The sequence below is a fragment of the Drosophila sechellia genome, chromosome 2R (genome assembly GCF_004382195.2).
Source record: "Drosophila sechellia strain sech25 chromosome 2R, ASM438219v1, whole genome shotgun sequence".
Taxonomy (NCBI): domain Eukaryota; kingdom Metazoa; phylum Arthropoda; class Insecta; order Diptera; family Drosophilidae; genus Drosophila; species Drosophila sechellia.
Window position 1 is genome coordinate 8,185,816 of NC_045950.1, and position 16,253 is coordinate 8,202,068.

Consider the following 16,253-nt stretch of genomic DNA (forward strand, 5'->3'; position numbering starts at 1 on the left):
TCAAAACAAAACAAACAAGATACTCAAAACAAAATCATTATCTTAAAGCGGTATGAGTTTCGAAATGTTGTTATTAAATTTACAAATACTTTTTAATAAGTTAATTAAATCACGATTTCATTCCGATTAAATATCCGATTTCGTGACACGACCCCTTCCACTCTCCTCGCTAGCACCAACAACACGTCAATGCTAATCAGCTGAAATGCAATCAAGTACTAAACGGTGTAGAGTCTGGCCACACTTCCACAAAACCTCTGGCAACGCTTCGTGCTTGGATTAATGGCGTGCCACTCCACATAAATGCTCCTCGGTTTTTGCTTATTATTAACAACATAGGCACCGCAAAAGACTTTTATAACCGAACATGTGTAAATAGCTGGACAAGCGCAATCCCATCCAGAGTGCAGTGATTCGAAGGAGACGCGCGCTAAGCGGTCATCGATAGCAGGGGTTCGCAAAATTGCAAAAAAATTGTGCCGCTTCCTGCCCGTTGTGAAAAGTAAGATTCCAAGTGCCAAAAACTGCGCCGCCGTTTAGCATCGAACATTGGATAATTGCAGGGTTTGGGGCGCTACAATTTGGGCGCTCTCTTTTTGTTATTTGCGAAAAAGAAATAACCAAACAATATTGGCCACTCTGTGTGCTTGTGCTGGTGCTGCTGCCACTGTGTGTGTGTGTGCGTGTGTGGAGCTTCGTGCTTGTGTGTTCGTGATGCCACCCTCCTCCACTTTTTCAATGTTATTTTGAGGGTCGCATTCGTTGTTGTTGATGTCGCGCGGAATTGTTGCACCTGCCACTGAATCCTTGAAATCCTGACTTGCAGGTAGCTCCCATTGGCGGTGAGGATGGCGGACATAGTGTACCCCACTGGATGCCGGCCGCTGGTCGAGGATTTGGGCACAGACGAGCTGATAAGGCGCCTCAAGGTGAGTCCTGCCCCTGGTTCCCTTAACCAAACTCCTCACTAAGAACAACTCTGCTTTACAGACCCTCGCCAATGTCCTGCAGACCATGGACCAGGACGACAATCTCTACCAGCAATACATACCATTGGCTCTCCATCTGCTGGACGACTTTTTCATGCAACATCCATCCCGTGATGTCCAGCTCTTAATCGCGTGCTGCGTTGCGGATGTCCTGCGGGTGTATGCTCCCGAGGCGCCCTACAAAGAACAAGATCAAATCAAAACTATATTTAAGTTTTTTATCAAGCAACTGCACGGTCTAAAGGATCCACGCGATCCCTCCTTCAAGCGTTACTTCTATCTGCTGGAGAACCTTGCTTTTGTCAAGTCTTTTAATATGTGTTTCGAACTGGAGGACTGCCAAGAAATCTTCCAAGACCTGTTTAGTACCATCTTCAAGATTGTCAAGTAAGTCGAGCTCTTCCTTTATCCTACGAACTCTTTATAATCACATGTTATACAATTTTCTAGTGACCAGCACAGTGTCAAGGTTACTAACTTTTTTCTAGATGTGCTAAGTCCGTTGATCACAGAGGCCGATAATCTGTCGGTGGAATTGTTGGATCTCATTCTGATTAACATTGTAGAGCCGTATAAATCGAACAACAAGTTTGCCTGCCAATTAACAGAACAACTTCTCACTAAAACGGGCGATGCTCTCGAGTCCACCATCAAAATGGTAATATTTTGCTGATCTTTGATGCACCACGTTATTCAAGCTAATCCCTGATCTACAGTTCTTTAACCGTGCTCTGGTCATGGATAAGCCAAACACAAAACTGTCCATTACAAACAAAATCTATGATATCATTTACGAGCTTAACCGCATCAATGCAGGCTTGCTGTGTTCAGTGCTGCCTCAACTGGAGAACAAACTGCTGTCCACGGACGATGCTGAGAGGCTAAGTGAGTAATTTATCAGCATGTACCTTTGTTTGCATATTAATAAACTTATTTTCACTGCTACAGAGGCCACCACTCTCTTGTCTCGTATGTTCTCCGAAAAGGACTCGCAACTAGCGAAAAAGTACCCAAACCTGTTGAAAATCTTCTTTGGGCGCTTCTGCGACATCACCGAACCAGTTCGCATCAAGTGTGTTCAGTCGTCCATGCACTTCCTGCTCAATCATCCAAGTCTTCAGCACGATATCACAGAGAAATTGCAGCTTCGAAATCACGATCTAGACGAAGTGGTGCGCCACGAAGTGGTAATGGCTATTGTGGAAACTGCCAAGCGAGACTTCACCCTCGTTCTCGAAGCGCCCGATCTACTAGAAATTGTGCGCGAGCGGACGCTAGATAAGAAGTACAAAATTCGCAGGGATGCGATGAATGGTCTGGCCTACATCTACAAGCGCGCCATTTGCGAACCCAACGATCTAAGCACTGGCCTTAAGGTCAGGGTTGACTGGATTAAGAACAAGATACTGCATGGATACTACAAAGTGGGCTTGGAGGACCGCCTGCTTGTGGAACGCCTACTTATCACCTGCCTGGTTCCCTATAAACTAGCTCCGGAAGAGCGCATGAAGAAGCTATATCATCTGCTAGGCGATCTCGATGCCAACGCCACCAAGGCCTTCGTCGAGCTGCAGAAGAACCAAATGAAGACACGCAATACGGTCAGTGATTGGATCAAGCTACACCACTCTAAGGAGTTCACGCCGCGCGTGCTTAGTCAGCTCAGCGCCAAGCAGGCCAACATCGCCAAGTGGGTTCTATAATACGTTTTATTTTGAGAGTTTGTAACCAGTGATTTGGTTTTTTTCAGACTGCTTCCAGATCCCCTGAAAGCGGCGGAGTACCTTACCCAGTTTAGCAACAACCTGCGAAAGGATGCTCAGCTCCTACGCTGCATTAACATAGTCCTTAAACGCGATGTAAGCTGTCGAGAGTGTGCTGATACGATGGGAGTTCTTCTGAAAAAGCTTGGCGCACACGTCCAGTCGAATCTCTATTACAACACAGTTAAGATGCTGATTGAGCGCGTGGCTTCAGTGATGGTGGACAAGGAATCTATTGGCGTACTTATTAGGTAAACCGCTTACAAGTGCCCTTTGTTGCCAGACTTAATCCGTTAATCTTTTTGCTCAGCCTAATTGAACAATGCATTGAGAAAGGGTCCATGTGTGAGGAGATCGGAATTTCGGCTCAGGAAGCGGGGGAGCGCGGACTTAAGTTGTTAGCCGTAAGTATAGAGATAATTTAAGTTATGATACAGAAATCCACATGAGTGATTTATACTTGCAGATGCTTTCATACGTCTTCTCGGCTCACTTCTTCACCGATACCTCGCTGCGTCATTTAATTTCCCTGCTCAGTTACGAGCAGGATTATGTTGCACCACTGGTGCTAAAGACACTAACTCATCTGGGGCGCTATCAGCCACTCATTGACGACCCTACACCGGCTATTCTCGAAGAGCTGGCACCGGTGTGCAAGGACTTCGCACTCATTGGAACCCCCAAGCAAGCAAAGCACGCGGTGCGATGTATTTTCGTAAACAGCCAGTCGTCGGCTGCCACTGATGGAGCAACAAGTGGAGCCGGAAGTGCGTCCACAACTACACAAACAGTGCATCCTATTTTTAACGAGATCATCGAGACGCTTCGCTTAAAACTGACACCAAACTGTGAGGATCAGCGCACAAAGATTGTGACCTTGGGTCACATTGCCTACAATATGCCACAGGCCTTCCTGACGCCCATTAAAAATATGATTGCGCGACGTATTGTCAAAGAGCTGCTTATCCAAGAAGTTCCTGCGCAACGGGACTACGAACTGCCAGAGGACAGTGACTGGTGTGCCCAAGAGAAACTACCGCCGGACACTCTATGTAAGCTGGATGCGCTCAAGGCTATGGCTAGGTGGCTTTTGGGACTGCGTACCGATGAGCACGCTGCCCAGAAAACATTCCGAATGCTGGCGGCGTTTGTTAACCAACGAGGCGATTTGCTCGGCCAGAACCGTCTTTGCGGTGCCGAGAAATCCTGGCTGCGCCTCGGGGCAGCCTGCGCCATGCTCAAAGTGTGCGAACAAAAGGGCGTGGGTGATCAGTACAGCGCTGAGCAGTACTTGCAGCTTTCCCAGCTGATGGTGAGTAGAGACATTCATCAAGTCCTTATAGTCGCAATGTTTAACTCGGCATTCCCGTAGGCTGATCCAGTGCCAGAAGTTCGGGAAATCTTTGCTCGCAAGCTGCACAAAGGATTGAGCAGAAGTTTGCCTAGGAACTGTTTGCCGCTGGACTTCATGGGCTTGTATGTGCTGGCTGGTCTAGAGACTGAGAGAAAGTGAGTAGTTCAAGCAACCATCGCATTCGTTCGAAAAAAGTATTGATAAATATTTTCAATAGATTGCAAGACCTTGTGCGTCACTATGCAGAAACGGATGTAAACAAACGGCGGGAATATCTCAAGACTGTGGCTATGACATGTAGGTGTTTGACTTATGGAATCATATTGTGTATTTTAACCATCTAACCATATTATTCCAGCTCCCGACAGCTCAACGGAGTCACAATCACTACACATACTACCTGACTACATGCTGGCTTTCGCTATTCCCGTGCTGGTCCACGATCCCCGCTTCACGAATCACGAGGACTACGTACAGCTGCGCAAGATGGAGAAGTGCCTGCGTTTCATTCTGGAGCCGCTGATGGCCAAACGCGAAACGTTTGTCCATAGCTTCTATAAGCAGCTGCTGCAGCTGATAAAGCATCGCGAGTTCAGTCTAGGGTCGGACAAGCGCGACAACTATGTATGCCACTCATTTATTTTCCCAGGTTTCCCTTTTTTTAATCATATATTTACATATATTTTTTGGTTTTCAGAAAATGTGGGCACTCTGCGATCTTGCCATGTACATTATCGACTCCAAGTTCAGTCCATTTGATGGCAACACGAGCACCTTCTCCATGCCGCTGGCTTTGCCGGAAATGTATTATAAACAGCCTGCCGTTGCGAATTTCCAAAACAATGACGTCTATATACCGCTGGACGTGTATACGCTGGGAGCCAAATCCACGAGCAAAGCTGCCGCAACAGCAATGACGACGTCGCGAGCAGCAGTAGCTCCAAAGAGACCGGCGGAACAGTCAATCATGGATGATGAGAATCCGCAGGTGAGTAAGATCTTTTAAAAATACTGAAAGTGAATCTAACTCTTGTGTGAAATTTGTTTTCAGGAGAACAATCTGTTCGACAACATACGAGCGGCTGACACTACGGAGCCCATGGCCAAACGAACGCGCGCAGGAGCCGCTTCAGCCAAATCATAGGGGCTGGGATGGCGCAGACTGGAGGTGGAGTGAGCGCATACTTGTTAGTTTAGTTATGTTTAGTCTAGGCGCCTAAGTTAACTAAATATTTAAGACGTAGGAAAGACCACGATAGTTGTTAAACCGACACTACCTTTATCCACACCATGCAACTCACAACTTAGCACCCAGAATTCGGATTGTTCAGTTTCGCATTCAGTATGTACTATATCAATTTTGTGAGATACACCAAAAACACAAACATCAACAAAAAAAAAAAAGAAAAAAGTGTCGAAAAATCTGTTAACCGCAACTCTGTAAAAGTAATTATTTATCATTTAAAATGTTTTATCCTGTTCTTTTATAGTGTTTGATTTATTAATTGATTTTAACATTATTTTTAGACTATTGTATATCGAATAAAAAAAGGAAAGTATATCGCGCATAAGTTAAAGTACGAAGTAAAGTAATGAAAACGTAAACAGAGCCTTATTAAGTAATTAAAATTAACTTTTCTATGATCGCAGTTAATTTTTAGTTAATGTAACATCATCATAATACATACAATTATCTCGTTAAATTCAACAAGTATGCATTCAAAATGCATTCAAAAAGAAAACCTAAAAACGTAAGAATTGGAAAGAAAACTACAAAGATAAAAATAAAATGAATACACACATTAAACTATAAAACATGTACATTAAACAATTATGGTTTTTCAATTACAAATAAACGTATGATTATTATTTTAATGTTAAAATTGATATCGAAAGTGGGCTTTTAGTTTAAATTATTAATATTTGGCCATTTTTTAATTTAACGTAAGTATACAAAATGGCTAAAATATAATTTTTGTTTCTAAATTTTTTATTTTCAATTTTAAAGCCGTTCTTAGAAGGGCTAAAGCAAATTTGAATATTGATAACAAATGTGCTATCGATAAGAGGCCGTCGATAGTTCGCAGTACAACATCAACTCTCCCATCACTAGTTACAATTGCATTTTCTGCGTTTGTTTTTTTTCGGGGGTGTGACGTTTTTCTTGTTGTTTTTGTGCTATTGTGAAATAAACCAAACAATTGTCGAGTTAAATAGACACTGATTGTTGTTTTGCGGCGCAGTTCGAACAACGAAAACCAATTCCAAACAAAGCTTACGCCGGCCAAACCGCGAAATGCAGGTGGAACCAGCCGACGTCGGCTGTGACGTCACGCATCGCCAGCAGGAGAAAAACAAAACCAATGGGATTTTCTCGACGGCAGTCAGAAGTAAAAAAAACGGGCAACAGAACGGACGGATCTACACCTCCACGCCGAAGACCTCGCATCCAAAACTTGAGCACTACGTGGGCGTCACTGAACCCACGGAAAAGGGGCGAGTGGGCGTGGTGACCGCCCTAGATCCGCTGATCAAAAAGGTTGCCCTTCTCTTCGGGGTTCTTATCGTTGCCTACAAAAGCGTCATCTTAACCAGTAAGTGGGCCAAGTTGGGGGCTAAACGTAAATATATTGTGGGCTTATTGGATTTCCATTTGTTTATATATATCCGCGATGAGGCGGGGGTGCGAATTCAAGGTTGCAATTGTCGGTTGCGTCGTCTTTACTCGCACTTTGTTTATATTCTCGCGTTTATAAATAGTTGAAGTTCGTGTGATCTCATAGCGGCGTTGTTTGTTCCCCCTGCATAAGCCACCGAATAGCGAAAAAACGTCTATATAAGGAAGGTAAATTGTTTGATGCGCATTAGCCGTCTCATTTGCATACGAACGTACTGAAGACCTTAGAAAAATCGGCTGAGAGTGATTAGTCGCTTCATCTTTGAGGCAGAATGCCATTAGTTAGTTAATTGTTTGCCCAGCGGCTATTAGTTATTCGTCTACGCTTAGCTTAACGGTATTTAGCCTTGGGTTTTCGTCACGAGACACATACATGCATACAAATTAACATTAGAAGGTACCGCTAGAAGGCCCAGGAAAATAACGAATTTCTAACGATTCAGCAATCTTCATTTGCTGCAGGTTTGGCATTAGGGTGGCTCCAAAAAGTGTAATAAACTTTAACACTTTTTAGTCATTGGTGGACTTATTCCAAAATATAAATTTAATATAAACAAAAAACGAATTTTATACATTGGTGAGAACAGAAATAATTACAGCAATACAAATGAATATTTATTTCCAATCGTTAAGTGCGATCCAAATCTATAAAAAGCGCAACCTTGGTACTTATAATGTAACGAATGGGGTTTCTGTACATTTTTGTAAATTTCTTTGCCCACAAATACTTTCCATTTAGCCAAATTACTTTGATTCCCTCATAGAGTACATATGTATGTATATGACTAATAAACTTGAACCACCCTAGTTATAAACCCAACATTTTGACGTGTTTATCACGCTAGGACTGATAACACTGAAATCAATAGTACGACAATACTAACGAGCTTCTTGCGTTCTCTTTACAGTGCCATACATCACGGGCGATTCCATCCAGGTGCTGAGCCACCAGGTGCAGAGTAGGTGGAACGAGACCTTGGTGTGGGCGACCAGTCACCAGCTGGGCTCCAGGCTGAGTCCCCTGCTGTGTGGCCTTCTAGTGGCAGCTTTCGCGTACGGAATTGTGTACTTAGACAGCGCGGTGCCCGGCGTAAATCCGCCCTCGCCCTTTACGCCGCGCTCCAAGAAACGGTAAGCTCTGGGGGAATCACCTTCAATTATTCATTATAACGTGGAGTCTTTACTTCAATTGCAGTTTTCGCGAGGAAAAGACTGCCTCGATGCACTTGGGCTACTTGTGCGCCCTGTTCTGCGGATTTCTGGTAACGGTCTTCATGTACTTTGATTTGTACTCGTAGAACTGAATACCCATTTCCTTCCAATTAGTTTAATAAGTTCACCAGTATTAGAGTTTATACGCCCACTTCGGAATTTGTATTTATTGTAGTCCTTGAAACTGTGCAATGCTCCAGGAGAGAATCGTTAGGGGGCATTTTGAAGCTAACTTAGTTCCTAGGTATGTCAATTATACATAAGTTACTAACTATAAATTATTCATGATTTGTAAACTACAAAAGTACAAAATGAAACATTTCACTGTTGATTGGAGATCAGGATCGAAATGCTTAGGCTAGCATATTTATACCTTATGAAAAGTACACTGTCGGCTGGCCTAAAAATCTCAAGAAAACTGTATCCTTAAAAAATAAATTACTTTTGCACAGTGTTTTGCATTAAAATATACGAGGTCATATTTTCAATGCGCATAAATTGCTGTTGCCAGTCAATGTCGCTTACCTCGTCAATCTTAAAAGTTTTCAAGCGATTTTCGCCAATAAATTGGCCCACGAGATGGACAAAGCAGCCTTATAATGGAAAAAACTTTGGTTAAGTAATGGTTATCAGTTTCCTGCATTTTACCTGGGCTCCAAGTTCTCATAACGCCTTCGAAATCGTAGTAAATTCCCTGAAGGACGGGCCCCGATTCTTTGTTTCGCACGAGCAAGGTGTGCTCTCCACGTTTTCCCACAATGATCCGTAGCAATTTTCCTGAAAAACGATGATTAAGGATTTATCTTGCCAGATTTAGCTATATTAATAATTTTGTCTAAAAATATATATAGTAATTTGATTTTGAAAGTATTTCACTTAAGACCCACCGTAAACATTCCAAATAGCGTTGATTTCCGGATACATTTTGTGAGTTTTAAGGCAGAAATCCACTCGACCAATTAAACTAATTAAGTTTCGTCCTGGTTTCAACATCGGGGAGCTTGGCAACCCTGGTGATTCCTTTTTGGCTGACATTTCGCAACTGGATTTTTCCATGATAATCGGTGATGGAACGTTCTCCTTTTTGGGACGAATTTTTACAGCTTCCTCCACGAATCCATCGTATATTAGCTTATTATCCTTACGACTGACAGTTAGTTTGGTTTGCCGTAATTGACTGCTATTTTTACGCAAAAGCTCAGCGGCCGTTGGGAAACTGCGATTCAATTGCGAGACGTTGTTGGCCAGTTGGCTCTTAAATTGAGCTTGGTTGTTACCCAGAGGGGTGCGGGGTTTAACTGGAACAATGTTTATTTTTTGTTAGTTTTAAATAATTCTCAGTGCTTAATTGCGGAACTTAACCTTTAGCAAACATTCTTGCAGCCATCAAATTGTAACGGCTATATTCCAATCAGCCTGACCGTTTAGATTTTGTTTAAGAATACTTTTCGATTTGTTAAGTGTTGGCTAACGTTGGGAATCGACCACAATACTGTGAAATCGATTGTATCGAATACATATCGATTGCACATCCAACTGTCCACGCGAGAGTTTTATATTTTTTATTTTTACATGCATATTTGTTGATAACTGGGGTTTTCTGTGAACCGCGTCTAATTCCCAGCCAGCCATGAGCACAATATTGGAGAAAATCTCGGCCATCGAGTCGGAGGTGAGTGGAACTTGGAGCACCTGCCGATTTTACAGAAACTAACCTGTCTCGCATCCATTTACCCCGCGGATTCCCCCCTGGATTCTATCAAAATCACCGGGTTATTGGACCACCTTCTAAACTGCATCCTAGATGGCCCGAACCCAGAAGAACAAGGCCACCTCGGCCCATTTGGGTCTGCTGAAGGCGAAGCTGGCCAAGCTGCGACGCGAGCTGATTTCCCCCAAGGGAGGCGGCGGCGGAACCGGCGAAGGTGGGCTCTTGGATATACAATTCAAGCAATCACTCAACATTATGTATTTCCAGCTGGCTTCGAGGTGGCTAAGACTGGAGATGCCCGGGTGGGATTCGTAGGATTTCCTTCAGTGGGTAAATCCACACTGCTCTCCAACTTGGCTGGCGTTTACTCCGAGGTGGCGGCATACGAATTCACAACGTTGACCACTGTGCCGGGATGCATCAAGTACAAGGGCGCCAAGATCCAGCTCCTGGATTTGCCCGGTATCATTGAGGGCGCTAAGGACGGCAAGGGTCGAGGTCGTCAGGTGATAGCTGTCGCTCGCACCTGCAACCTCATTTTCATGGTGCTGGATTGCCTGAAACCGCTTGGCCACAAAAAACTCCTCGAGCATGAATTGGAGGGCTTCGGCATCCGGCTTAACAAGAAACCACCAAATATCTACTACAAGCGGAAGGACAAGGGCGGCATCAATCTGAACAGCATGGTTCCTCAGTCCGAGCTGGACACGGATCTGGTGAAGACCATTCTATCCGAGTACAAGATCCACAATGCGGACATCACCCTGAGATACGACGCCACTAGTGACGACCTGATCGACGTTATTGAGGGCAACCGCATCTATATACCTTGCATCTATCTGCTAAACAAGATCGATCAGATCTCCATTGAGGAGCTGGACGTCATCTACAAGATCCCGCATTGTGTGCCCATCTCGGCCCATCACAACTGGAACTTTGACGATCTTCTGGAGCTGATGTGGGAGTACCTGCGGCTGCAGCGCATCTACACCAAGCCCAAGGGTCAGCTGCCCGACTACAACTCGCCCGTGGTGCTCCACAACGAGCGTACTAGCATTGAGGATTTCTGCAACAAGCTGCATCGCTCCATTGCCAAGGAATTTAAATAGTGAGTGCGCTTCACTTTCCGTCTGTTCCTTGGTTATTAACATTTATGTATTTCCTTCGTAGTGCGCTGGTTTGGGGCTCATCTGTGAAGCATCAGCCCCAGAAGGTGGGCATCGACCACGTTCTCAACGACGAGGATGTCGTCCAGATTGTGAAGAAGGTTTAGACTCTGTGCAACGATAACACTTTGATTATTTGATGGCATTTTTTATTCGAAAATAAAAAACGAATGTGCTTTATGTGTGCGTGGATTTAAGGCGGCTTTAGTTTAAGAACAACCATTTAATTTTTATCTTATCAATTTTTTTTATTGGCGCGCACATTGAATTAAATTAAAGCTAGATTTAGCGGGAATTAATTCCACTGCCAGCTCTATGGAATAACTTTGCTATCACTTGCCCAAGTATATCGATAATCGATAGGTAAAGAAACCCCATATCGAAGAACCTCATAGCACGCTGTTTTGTTGACAAACTTAAATTAAATTATTAAAGCGAAATGGTGGAGCTAAAGATGGGCGATCACAACATGGAGGCCACCGCCTGGGATCCCGGCGACAGCAAGGACTGGTCGGTGCCCATAAAGCCGCTGACGGAGAAGTGGAAATTGGTGCCGGCATTCTTGCAAGTGAAAGGATTAGTGAAGCAGCACATTGATTCATTCAATCACTTCATCAACGTGGACATAAAAAAGATTGTGAAGGCCAACGAGCTGGTGACCAGTGGAGCGGATCCTTTGTTTTACCTGAAGTACTTGGATGTGCGGGTGGGCAAGCCGGACATCGACGATGGCTTCAACATCACCAAAGCGACCACGCCTCACGAATGCCGCCTGAGGGACACCACGTACTCCGCCCCCATCACCGTGGACATCGAGTACACGAGGGGAACACAGCGGATCAAGCGGAATAATTTGCTCATCGGAAGGATGCCCCTCATGCTGCGCTGCTCCAATTGCGCCCTTACCGGCAAGTCGGAGTTCGAGCTGTCAAAACTGAATGAGTGTCCACTAGATCCTGGCGGTTACTTTGTCGTGCGGGGCCAGGAGAAGGTTATCCTCATTCAGGAGCAGCTGTCATGGAACAAGATGCTTACCGAGGACTTCAACGGTGTGGTGCAATGCCAGGTTACCTCCTCCACACACGAAAAGAAGTCACGTACTTTGGTGCTGAGCAAGCATGGAAAGTACTACCTCAAGCACAACTCGATGACGGACGACATACCCATTGTGGTGATCTTTAAAGCTCTGGGCGTAGTCTCTGATCAGGAAATTCAATCGCTTATTGGCTTAGACAGCAAATCGCAGAATAGATTTGGTGCCTCTCTTATAGACGCCTACAACCTGAAGGTCTTCACACAGCAAAGGGCTTTGGAGTACATGGGTAGGTTGGTTGTCCCTACTTGAAGACTCTTTTTAAATCTCTTCTTATCTAGGCTCCAAGTTGGTGGTCAAGCGTTTTCAGAGTGCCACCACAAAAACGCCCTCGGAAGAGGCCCGTGAGCTGCTGTTGACCACCATTTTGGCGCACGTGCCCGTGGACAACTTCAACTTACAAATGAAGGCCATCTATGTATCCATGATGGTGCGTCGTGTGATGGCCGCCGAGCTGGACAAAACGCTCTTTGACGACCGCGATTACTACGGCAACAAGCGTCTGGAGCTGGCAGGTTCCTTGCTCTCCATGATGTTCGAGGATCTGTTCAAGCGCATGAACTGGGAGCTTAAGACCATTGCGGACAAAAATATACCCAAGGTGAAGGCGGCGCAGTTCGATGTGGTAAAGCACATGAGGGCGGCACAGATCACCGCGGGATTGGAGTCTGCTATCAGTTCCGGCAACTGGACCATCAAGCGATTTAAGATGGAAAGAGCTGGCGTAACGCAGGTTCTGTCCCGCTTGAGTTATATATCAGCGTTGGGAATGATGACCCGTGTGAACTCGCAGTTTGAGAAGACGCGTAAGGTGTCGGGACCCAGATCTCTGCAGCCCAGTCAATGGGGTATGCTGTGTCCCTCGGACACTCCAGAAGGTGAGGCCTGTGGTCTGGTCAAAAATCTGGCTCTGATGACGCACATCACCACCGAAGTGGAGGAGCGACCCGTTATGATAGTGGCTTTCAATGCTGGCGTGGAAGACATACGAGAAGTGAGCGGCAACCCCATCAATAATCCGAATGTATTCCTCGTCTTTATCAATGGTAATGTCCTGGGTCTTACCTTGAACCACAAGCACCTGGTGCGGAACCTTCGCTACATGCGCAGAAAGGGTCGGATGGGCAGCTACGTGTCTGTGCACACATCATACACCCAGCGATGCATCTACATCCACACGGATGGCGGTCGTCTGTGCCGCCCCTATGTAATTGTGGAGAACCGTCGTCCGTTGGTGAAGCAGCATCACCTGGACGAGCTGAACCGAGGGATCCGCAAGTTCGACGACTTTCTTTTGGACGGACTAATCGAGTATTTAGATGTGAACGAGGAGAACGATTCGTTTATCGCCTGGAACGAGGATCAAATAGAGGACCGGACTACACACTTGGAAATCGAACCCTTCACTTTGCTTGGAGTCTGTGCAGGATTGGTACCCTATCCTCATCACAACCAGAGTCCCAGGAACACATACCAGTGTGCTATGGGTAAGCAGGCGATGGGCATGATTGGCTATAACCAGAAGAACAGGATTGACTCGCTGATGTACAATCTGGTGTATCCCCATGCTCCTATGGTGAAATCCAAGACTATTGAGCTTACCAACTTTGATAAGCTGCCTGCCGGTCAGAATGCCACTGTGGCAGTTATGAGTTACTCTGGCTACGATATAGAAGATGCGCTGATCTTAAACAAGGCGTCAATAGATCGGGGATATGGACGCTGTCTGGTGTACAAAAACTCAAAGTGCACTGTGAAACGGTATGCGAATCAGACCTTCGACAGAATCATGGGTCCCATGAAAGATGCGCTAACGAACAAGGTTATCTTCAAGCACGACGTTCTGGACACTGACGGAATTGTGGCTCCAGGCGAGCAGGTTCAAAACAAACAGATTATGATTAACAAGGAGATGCCCGCAGTGACATCGATGAATCCGCTGCAGGGTCAGTCTGCACAGGTTCCCTACACCGCAGTGCCCATTAGCTATAAGGGTCCCGAGCCCAGTTACATCGAACGCGTGATGGTTTCCGCCAATGCCGAGGAAGACTTTCTAATCAAGATCCTGCTGCGCCAGACACGTATACCCGAGATAGGGGACAAGTTCAGCTCTCGACACGGACAAAAAGGAGTGACTGGCTTGATTGTTGAACAGGAGGATATGCCCTTTAATGACTTTGGCATCTGCCCGGATATGATCATGAACCCCCACGGATTCCCCTCCCGTATGACAGTGGGTAAAACCCTAGAGCTGCTCGGCGGGAAGGCTGGTCTCCTGGAGGGTAAGTTCCACTATGGAACTGCGTTCGGAGGCTCCAAGGTGGAAGACATTCAGGCGGAGCTGGAGCGCCACGGTTTCAACTACGTGGGCAAGGACTTTTTCTACTCCGGCATCACAGGATCACCACTGGAGGCCTACATCTACTCGGGACCCGTGTACTACCAGAAACTGAAGCACATGGTGCAGGATAAGATGCATGCCCGCGCCCGAGGACCTAAGGCTGTGCTCACCCGTCAGCCGACGCAGGGCAGGAGTCGCGAGGGTGGCCTTCGTCTGGGTGAAATGGAGCGTGATTGCCTCATTTCTTACGGAGCCAGTATGCTGATCATGGAGCGTCTGATGATCTCATCGGATGCCTTTGAGGTGGATGTTTGCCGGACTTGCGGCAGGATGGCCTACTGCTCCTGGTGTCATTTCTGCCAGTCGTCGGCCAATGTCTCTAAGATATCCATGCCGTATGCCTGCAAACTGCTCTTCCAGGAGTTGACCAGCATGAATGTGGTGCCGAAAATGATTTTGGAAAACTATTAACGATGCAGAGGTCTGAAACGGAATAAAATAATTGTTATATAATAATAATCTTAGAAGTGCTTAAATGGTTAATGATGGAAACTAGCATCCGTTTTCCAATGTTTTTGTAAAAATGAAACGTGTGTAATCTCTGGCAAAGGTAAAATTCCTACGCATTCATTAAGTTTCCATGACCGCGAGCTGCAAATGTCAAAATGAAGAGGTTCAAACGAAGTCAGCGAAAGAAAGTCCTCTTGAATTTTAACGAGGTCCTTTTGCATAGCAGCTTTCTGTTCGTTAACAGGCACACGCAAGCTGTTACTGAAAAGGACTTAGCCGTGTTAAATCGCTTCTGTTATCCTTTTTTATTGCGCAAAGGATAATTAGTTGTGTCTGCCCTTTTGGCCGAATTTAAAACGTCTGTTGTTAATCTGTTTCTTTGTTTGCTCTTTGTCCCTATAATCCTTTATCTTATTTGTATTTTGCGTTTTTGCTCCGTTAAACTAAACACTCTTAAGCGACTTCATGCTTCTTAGTAAAACCAATATCGCCAGGCGTTGATTTATTGGTTTCCCTCGATATTGCCTATTGCCAGATTGCCCGTAAGGAAATTACCTGTCACCTGGCTTCGAGGTGGAGCCTCAACCCAGATTCCGGCCGATGTGTCAACGTCTCCGTGGTCAATGCACCGCGGTGCATGGACGTGACCTGCGAACTGCAGCCGACACAGCCACCCACACAAGCCAATGTCCTTGTGCGTCCTTTCGAGTGACCTGCGCTTAAAATAGTCACAGCCACCACCCGGTGTACCACCCACTGCTGCTCCTCCTCCGCAGGACCCGTAGAAGTTACTATGTGTAGTGCAATGACAGAAAACGGGGCAAACTGCCAGCAGCAGAAGGAGCATCAGCATCCGAGGAACCAATGGTGCGCACTAGGATGACAATTTAAGGCTGCCCCATTTCTGATCCCCCATACTTGCATGCCCACCTCTTTTCCGGGCAATTCAGTTCCGTTCTACACAGAGAAAAACTATTTCGATTTTTATAAAGTTACTTATAAAGACTAAAAGACAAAAAAATGACTAAAAGCAAACTTCTCATTGTTTGTTATTTCTATTCATATCTAGAGAACTTTATATATTTGGAATACATATGCCAATTAGGCGCTGATAAGTATGCAATAGATTTTTTTAGTTTTTATTGGTTTTTAGTATCTCTGTCAATTTTTCGCCGTGCATAAACTGAAGAGAACACAATCTGGGGCCACCTTCCGGCTTTGGCTTTCCTTTCATGTATTTTGGCCATTTGTCAAAAGTTTGCTTTTTGCTCTTCTTATCTGGACGGTTCGTTGATGTGTGCATGGCAATAGATGTATATAGATTTAAATGGGTGTTGGCCACTTGAGTAGAAAGTTAAGCGTAGTCCAACTGCTCTTTTGGCCGGGTTCCAAGCGGGCGAGGGGATTCTGAATTGACAACACCGGATATCATTGGGC

The 16,253-nt window shown here is 45.4% G+C and overlaps 4 protein-coding genes across 4 annotated transcripts; 3 read left to right on the forward strand and 1 right to left on the reverse strand.

Annotated features, from left to right (window-relative positions):
* Positions 1–245: 245 nt before the first annotated feature.
* On the forward strand, positions 246–5,683 carry LOC6608746 (sister chromatid cohesion protein PDS5 homolog B). Its single transcript, XM_002033433.2, has 14 exons — positions 246–502; positions 827–929; positions 991–1,376; positions 1,440–1,647; positions 1,706–1,874; positions 1,938–2,679; positions 2,740–3,003; positions 3,063–3,156; positions 3,219–4,064; positions 4,125–4,261; positions 4,324–4,403; positions 4,465–4,730; positions 4,804–5,094; positions 5,158–5,683. Exons 2-14 carry the CDS (start codon positions 849–851, stop codon positions 5,248–5,250), a joined length of 3,657 nt encoding a protein of 1,218 aa, XP_002033469.1. The 5' UTR covers positions 246–502; positions 827–848; the 3' UTR covers positions 5,251–5,683.
* A 556-nt stretch (positions 5,684–6,239) lies between these two features.
* Positions 6,240–11,052, forward strand: LOC6608748 (GTP-binding protein 128up). Its single transcript, XM_002033435.2, has 7 exons — positions 6,240–6,700; positions 7,692–7,914; positions 7,979–8,045; positions 9,620–9,667; positions 9,800–9,920; positions 9,974–10,814; positions 10,877–11,052. Exons 1-7 carry the CDS (start codon positions 6,403–6,405, stop codon positions 10,977–10,979), a joined length of 1,701 nt encoding a protein of 566 aa, XP_002033471.2. The 5' UTR covers positions 6,240–6,402; the 3' UTR covers positions 10,980–11,052.
* On the reverse strand, positions 8,129–9,422 carry LOC116800573. The gene is made up of 4 exons (XM_032716309.1): positions 9,358–9,422; positions 8,883–9,293; positions 8,644–8,772; positions 8,129–8,588 (listed from the first exon to the last, which is right to left on the reverse strand). The coding sequence occupies exons 1-4, from the start codon at positions 9,380–9,382 to the stop codon at positions 8,434–8,436; spliced, it is 720 nt and encodes a 239-aa protein (XP_032572200.1). The 5' UTR covers positions 9,383–9,422; the 3' UTR covers positions 8,129–8,433.
* A 175-nt stretch (positions 11,053–11,227) lies between the features above and the next one.
* On the forward strand, positions 11,228–14,826 carry LOC6608749 (DNA-directed RNA polymerase III subunit RPC2). Its single transcript, XM_002033436.2, has 2 exons — positions 11,228–12,194; positions 12,247–14,826. The coding sequence occupies exons 1-2, from the start codon at positions 11,312–11,314 to the stop codon at positions 14,775–14,777; spliced, it is 3,414 nt and encodes a 1,137-aa protein (XP_002033472.1). The 5' UTR covers positions 11,228–11,311; the 3' UTR covers positions 14,778–14,826.
* Positions 14,827–16,253: the final 1,427 nt, after the last annotated feature.